Source organism: Quercus lobata, chromosome 8 (genome assembly GCF_001633185.2).
Source record: "Quercus lobata isolate SW786 chromosome 8, ValleyOak3.0 Primary Assembly, whole genome shotgun sequence".
NCBI lineage: Eukaryota > Viridiplantae > Streptophyta > Magnoliopsida > Fagales > Fagaceae > Quercus > Quercus lobata.
This window is the reverse complement of record NC_044911.1, coordinates 22,825,732-22,833,035: the sequence shown is the minus strand read 5'-3', so window position 1 is coordinate 22,833,035 and position 7,304 is coordinate 22,825,732. Positions and strand designations below refer to the sequence as shown.

General features: G+C 37.6%; 1 protein-coding gene across 1 annotated transcript; it reads left to right on the top strand.

Moving 5' to 3' along the window:
• The first annotated feature begins 438 nt into the window (after positions 1-438).
• On the top strand, positions 439-1,582 carry LOC115954571 (ethylene-responsive transcription factor 4-like). Its single transcript, XM_031072461.1, has one exon. The coding sequence runs from the start codon at positions 625-627 to the stop codon at positions 1,195-1,197; it is 573 nt and encodes a 190-aa protein (XP_030928321.1). The 5' UTR covers positions 439-624; the 3' UTR covers positions 1,198-1,582.
• Positions 1,583-7,304: the final 5,722 nt, after the last annotated feature.

Below are 7,304 nucleotides of genomic sequence, written 5' to 3'. Positions count from 1 at the left end.
TTTTAGCTGTAATTTGAGTCTCACTTTTTTTTATTAGTCCATTCTTAGGAGTTAGGATTTGTGTAACATACGGACAATCCAATTTGCATCCTATTGGTTGGGGGATAATAGAATACGTCATAATATTAATTTTTTTTCAAATGAACTTATTTTCCTTACTTAATTTAATATACTTTGTATATTGCATAAAAGACTAATAAAAGTACAATCTTATCTTTAAATGTGTAGCAATTAATTTTTTAGGTGAAAATGAACTGAACCTTAAAAAATAATAATAATGATAATAATGATGCAATTGGATTAGTTTAAGTAGAGAGAAAGGGAACAATAGGAATGAGGAGTAGTAGAGGTATGAAAAGAAAATATCGACACGGCGTAATGTGAATGGTCAGCAGAATCTAACCCAACCGGTTCGTGCTTCAGAAGCCACATCCTGCTTACTCTGTACACAACAATCGCCCAAAAGGAGCGTAGCTTTTAAACACACACTCTCTCTCTCTCTAACCTGCCTCTATAAAAACCCACACCCTCACTTCCTTCCTTTCCTCAAACACCGTTTCTGACTCTTTCGCTTCTTGTTCCAGTCCAATCCAATCCAAATCTCCAAAACTTTTTCAAACCCAAATGGCTCCCCGGGACAGACCCGGCTCCGTCAACCCGGATCCGAACTCCAAGGAGATCCGATACAGAGGCGTGAGGAAGCGTCCATGGGGTCGCTACGCAGCTGAGATCCGCGACCCAGGGAAGAAGACCCGAGTCTGGCTCGGCACTTTCGACACGGCCGAAGAGGCGGCGCGTGCCTACGACGCCGCAGCTCGCGAGTTCCGCGGTGCTAAGGCCAAAACAAACTTCCCAAGCCCTTCCCCAAACAACTCCTCCACCCGTAGCCCTAGCCAGTGCAGCACCGTCGACTCCTCTTCCCCGCCGCCTCCGCCACTCAACCTCACTCTCGGTGTAGCCTCCTCAGCCACCTCTCAGTTCCCTGTCGCGGTGGCGCGTCCCGTTTACTTCTTCAACGCGTTCGCGAACATGAGCGAGAACCACCGCGAGTTGTGCAGGTTCGTTGGTGGTGGTGGTGGTGGGGGTGGGAGTGCGACCCACAGCGACTCAGATTCGTCCTCCGTCGTTGATTTTGATCATACTCGAAGGTTCCTGGATATCGACCTCAACAACCCTCCTCCGCCGGAGGTTGCCTGATGATCTCGCCGAATTTTCTTCTCCACCGGTGAAGATCCCGAGTTTCCTTTCTTTCAGATCGTCTTAGCTTCACTATTAGTCCAACGCCGTTTTTGGCTTTGCGATTGAAAGTAACAGAGAAAAACCCAAAAAAAAAAAGAAAAGAGAAAGAGTTATGTTTTCTTTTTTTCTTTAGGCAAATCTAGCTGACGTGTTGTACGGAATGGCTGATGATATATGATGTATATAGATATAACCAAGATGAAGATCTCGCCCATATTTTTGCAACTGAGAAAAACCCATCGTGGGTTTTCTTCTTGTTGTTTCTACTAGCATTATTGTTACTGTTGGTATTTTAATTATAATGTTAAAATCCTTAATTGAAAATCAGTGATCTTCTTTTTTTCGTTCATTTTGTCATCCTTCAGCTTGTTTTGGGATAGATCAGCATCGTCTTTTCTCTCTTCGGGTATTACTCATAATTTGTAGTTCGATCTTTTTCTCTTTTGGAAGGATTGGATGATATTAGTTTACAAGGATTTTGGTGGTAATCTTTAACCAAACAAAACAGCCGAAATTCATATCATTAAGCGCTGCGCTTAAACAACTTCAGGCCAAGTCGCTGTTTTTTGTTTTTTCCCCAGCTTCTAAAAGAACCGAATCCAAACATTTCTTAATAAATTTTTTTCTAGCCAAACCTAGTTAAAAGTTTATATTTATTTCTCATTTTTCTTAAGTTTTAGATCCAACGGATATATCGCCGGCATTTTTGGTCCTTTAGTGGAAGGGTTTGATTGATTGATTGATTTTCTTTGGAGCAGCAGCAAAAACCAGTTCCTGTTGGGTTTTTGGTCAAGCATTCTTTTTTTTCTTTTTCCTTCAAAAATTTTATTTTTTGAATATAATAATACACTTTGCTTTGTGCTTTCTTTTGAAAAGAATCTCATTTACATGAAAAAAAATATAATATAATAATGAAAATAGGTTTTTGGTTAATGGTTATTGGACCTGTCCTGTGTACCCACCCGGTATGTGGGGAGATTTGAAAAAGGGTCTCTCCCAAGTCTCTCATCTATGTTAGAAAATCAAAAAAACTAGTAAAGGTGTGAACTTTTAGACTAAAAACGGATTGGTTTATATGCATACATACTACTGTTACAATTGCTGCGGCCAGGACCCTAGCTACTACTGTTACAATTACTGCTGCCACCAAACTGGGCGCATAATTAGAAAAAGGGTCACCTCTCTCTCTCCCTCCGTCCAGAAGCTTTGCGTCAGCGTTACCGGTGGGTCCGATTATGATGTACGGATATCGCACTGAGTGGATGAGTATTATTTTTATGGATTTAGTAATAGTATTATAATAATATTACAGGGAGGTATCGTGCTGTGAAAAGCTGTGAAAACGGAGCGGCTTCATGATGAGAAGCATGGGGGCTCTCTGTGTCTTTGACTGTGCGATCACTTCACTGACCCCCCACCTCTTTTTCTCGTGATTCACGTACTTGTTTGTCCTCTTCGCCACAAATCTCGATGCACACATCCGACGCTTCATATTTACTTCTGTATGGGTCCGACTATTTTTTTTATTTAATTATATTTATCACGTCCGTTCTATGATAGTAATATTTAATGGTCAATTTTAGTTATTAATTAGTAGGAATATGACTTTATTTTTCCAATTAAACTAAATCGAATCTAAATATCCTTCATTACAATTTTTTTTAAATTCTTGTTGGGTTTATATAAATGAGATTTATTAATGCGTGCTTTTAAAATATATATTAATAAATTATTTTATGATATTTTTTATAAAAAAATTAATTAATTATTTTGATAGATTTTTCAATACCTCATAATTTTTTTTTCAAAATGAAAGATTAATATATACTAAATAAACATATTATCCGGACTATATATGTATGGGAATAATTTTTTATGTCCCTTTATTAATATAGGCGGCACCGACGGCGAAACAGCTCGTTATTTAAGAGACCGAATCAGACGCAGGAGGGTCCCACAAGAGTAATTCCGTGTTGACGAGGTTCATGTCGGGATTCGGGTTGTCGTCACGTCACGTGGACCTCTCCACCGTCCGATAATAATTACTATGAATACTACTTTACTACTCTACTCTGCTAGTTACTATTACTATTAGTATTATTTTAATGTAATTTATTTATGGATTTATGGTTTTGCGCCTCAAGTTTGTTTCACGCATTTAGTAAGTTATCCATTTTTAGGCGATATATGTGTTTAAATTATCGTTTTTAATTTTTTTTAAATATAAATGAGTAAAAAATTATAAAAATATTTATAATATTATTTAAAAATTAAAATCATATATTTAAATTTACGTACTAAATGAGACCTTAATTTTTCAAAGTTGCGCAACAAGCTTCCCAACCTGTCAATTTTCCCCACGCATTTTTGTCCAATGGTGTGGTACTACTATTACTATTTGTTTGTTTTTGTTTTTAATGTCTTGATGTGATGTTGTTGTTTTGGTGTAGTGGGGGTTAAGATATAATGGATTTATAATGCTCGCGTTCAAGTAATCAGAAATGGAGAGAGACAGAGACAGAGACAGAGCGATGTGTGTTGTTGTGTTGTCAAAAGGTTCTAAATTTATTGGTTGTCACTCTTTTTTGTAGTTACTTCTTCACAAATCAAGGTTTGAGAATTTATTGTGGCTGTTTATGTTTTACCCAACCTTCTTAAAAACGCAACAAAAAGATTAATAAAATTTTATTACTACAATTTTGATAAATGAAGCTTGTGTTTCATTACTTTAATCTACCACGCAAGGGTAATGATACCAACAAGAAATAGTGGGTGAAGTAAAAGTAGCACGTAACGTTAACTTTTTTTTATTTTATAATTTTGTTTGTTTGAAAGTTTAATAACGTGAAACCGTGTAAGCACGAGGACTATAATATACGTTTACGTGTTTTTGCGTTAAATTCGTGTACCATGAGGAGGACCAAAGACAAGTTCAATAACTCTGATATATATATATATATATATATATATATATATATAAAGGACTTAGTGTAAACCGTTTACCCCTTCTAACTAAAACATGTGACATTATCATATTATTAAAACAAAAATATTTCATGTTTTAAGTAACAGGTTTAAGTAACAAGTGTGTTAGAATATATTGAGTTTTAAATAAGGGTCCGAATTTGGTAAGGATAGTTGTAAAACTCATTTTTTACATCATCCAATAAGAAATTGTCACATTATCTTTTTACTTTAAACTCAATATATCTTATCATGTACATAATAATATCTCAACAAACTCACAGTTAAGTTGGATTTTCAAATGAGTATTAGAATTGATTGAGTGTTGTTGTATTTATTCTTTAATGTGTAATATAATGATGTGACATATTGGGATTGGAGGGATAAAACTTGAGTTTTACACCATATTCTTATAAAATTTAATTTCTTAAAGTAAAAGGCTAATATGACAATCTCTTATCAGATAATGTAAAACATGAGTTTTACATCCATTAACGAAAATCGTACATTTCTTACGAAGTGACAAAATTATATTGAGACTTGAGGGCACGTGGCCTCTCCAAAAAAAATTTGTATAGTATTTAAAATTATTTTTATAATATATACTTAAATTTTTGTTAATTTAAAATTTTAAAAGTAACATTTTATAGTGGGCATTTTTTACAATATTGGGCTAGGCTGCCTCTTGCTGTATTGTACTCAAGTATTCTGAATAAGAAAGTTGAGACCAGTTCAACTCTAACTCACTTTGATCCGGCTTATGCACAAACTATGAACCTTTTGCCAGTTTTTTTATCACAAAACTATGGCAGACAGAGCTATTATAGTGAATTATGGCAAGCAGGTATAATAAATGTAACACAAGAGGAAAACTAGTCAAGATAAATAAAAAAGGGAGTGGTAGGAACTAGGAAGTACCCTCCGTATACACAAAAAAAAAAAAAAAAAAAGATAATAGGAAATAATAATAATGGGTTTCTTGAATTAAGAAGAGGGAAAAGTCAGTTTGCCACACCGAGTGACACTACGGAGCTTGAAACCGAGAAGGGAAACCACTTCCTCAATGCAAATAATCTCTTTCGGGAGTGAAATTAATTGCTTTGAGGGAATGGGCCTAAATGGTTTACGTTTAACAGTGGTTCTTTTCCTTTGATAGAGAGCAGGACTTTGAGAGAGAGAGAGAGGGAATCAACTTATTGGTGCATGTCTGCTGATCTAGCTCTCTGTTTTTTTTTTCCTTCTTTTTTTAAATTTTCTTTTATCTTACTTTTTCCTCTCTTTTCTCAATGCTTGTTTTCTATTCCGTGGTTTTCTTTTAAGTTCCTCTCACCCCCCTTCGTCGTCGTGATCCCTGTGCACAGCTAGGGTCCCTTTTTTTTATAGTGTCTGCCGTGACCGGATTTTACTATTTTAGTCCTTAACCACCTTTGTCTGGTCTGGGTATACTTGCCGACCACCATTGGTTTATCTATGTTGGCTGTGTCACTCCTACCACCAGACAAAGAGGACTATTTTGTTTGTTTGTTTGCCGTGGCACCCTTACCTGCTACGGTGTAGGTGCTCTCTCTTTATCCCTTTTGGCATGCACCTAATAGTTCCCACTTACCTTTGCTTCTTTTGGACTGTATGTCATCCCAGCAAGACATTTCTCCTAAAAGAGCCTGAGTATGAACCTCATAATAGATTTTTCCCCTCTCCCTACCACCAAACCATGCCTTTTTACCTCTGACCCATGACTTCACCACGTCCTGTATTGGCTGGGTACAGGCTGGTGATGCCTGGCTCTTGCGCGTGCTTTACTTCCATGTTCGTTCAAAGCTTGCCTGCTGCTCACGCGCTTGCCGTGATCTAGAGACCTGTCTGCACATTCTGCTAGTCATTCTTGGCTTTTTATGGCGTGGGCTGTTTGCTGATCTCACATTTTCTGCGCCCTTGCTCCCTTTGGAGCTGGGCTTTGCCGGATTGTGGGCTTCCTTTTCTCTAGCCCATCCTTTTACTCTTTCCGTAGCCTTGCCATTGTTTCCTGCCACATCACTCTGATATTCCTACTATTATGTTATTTGGTCCAAGCTTGTTGGGCTTCTTTGGGCTTGTTACTTATGACTCAGTATAGTCATTTAGGCTTTTTCGATTATATTACTTATGGGCTCTTGCGTCCCATTTGTTTTCTCTTGGTGTCCTTGGCCCATTCGCTTTCCTTGGGCTTCCTTGACCCTTTTCCTAACTTTACATTTCCATGGGCTTTTTACTAACTTCTTTGGGCTTCCCCAGCCCAATTACCTTATCCTTCATCCTTGGGGCTCATGAGCTTGCCATCAACCCCTTGCTTTCTTTGCTTGCATTACTTTGGGTCTGCTGTGGCCCATTCTCACTTTTTCACATTATATACTGCTCATGGGTTTGCTATTCCTCTCTTTTCGGGCTTCTTTAAGCTCATTTGCTTCCTCAAGACCCATTTGTCTATTTCATGGACCTGTGATCCATTATTCTTGTCGCTTGGGCTTAATAATTTTTTTTTCTATCCATTTACCAATTCTTTTCTACCCGTGTTGTTGGGCTTCTTTCTATTTGGCTTCCCCAAAACAACCGTCAACACATTCACCTCCCTCTTAAGGTTGCATATTGTGTGGCGAGCTTGTCCACGGACTATCAACACTTTGACCTTCTCAATACTATTTGCAATGCTAGCTAGAAAGTATAAAATTTAACAAATTTTTTAAGGGCAGTAGTTTAAGAAATTTTTTTATTGAAAAAGAAAAAAGCATCTAATTCTTTTTACAAGTGTTTATATTTCTAATGAAATTAGTATTAAAATTTTCCTACCAAACCATGCCTTTTTACCTCTGACCCATGACTTCACCACGTCCTGTATTGGCTGGGTACAGGCTGGTGATGCCTGGCTCTTGCGCGTGCTTTACTTCCATGTTCGTTCAAAGCTTGCCTGCTGCTCACGCGCTTGCCGTGATCTAGAGACCTGTCTGCACATTCTGCTAGTCATTCTTGGCTTTTTATGGCGTGGGCTGTTTGCTGATCTCACATTTTCTGCGCCCTTGCTCCCTTTGGAGCTGGGCTTTGCCGGATTGTGGGCTTCCTTTTCTCTA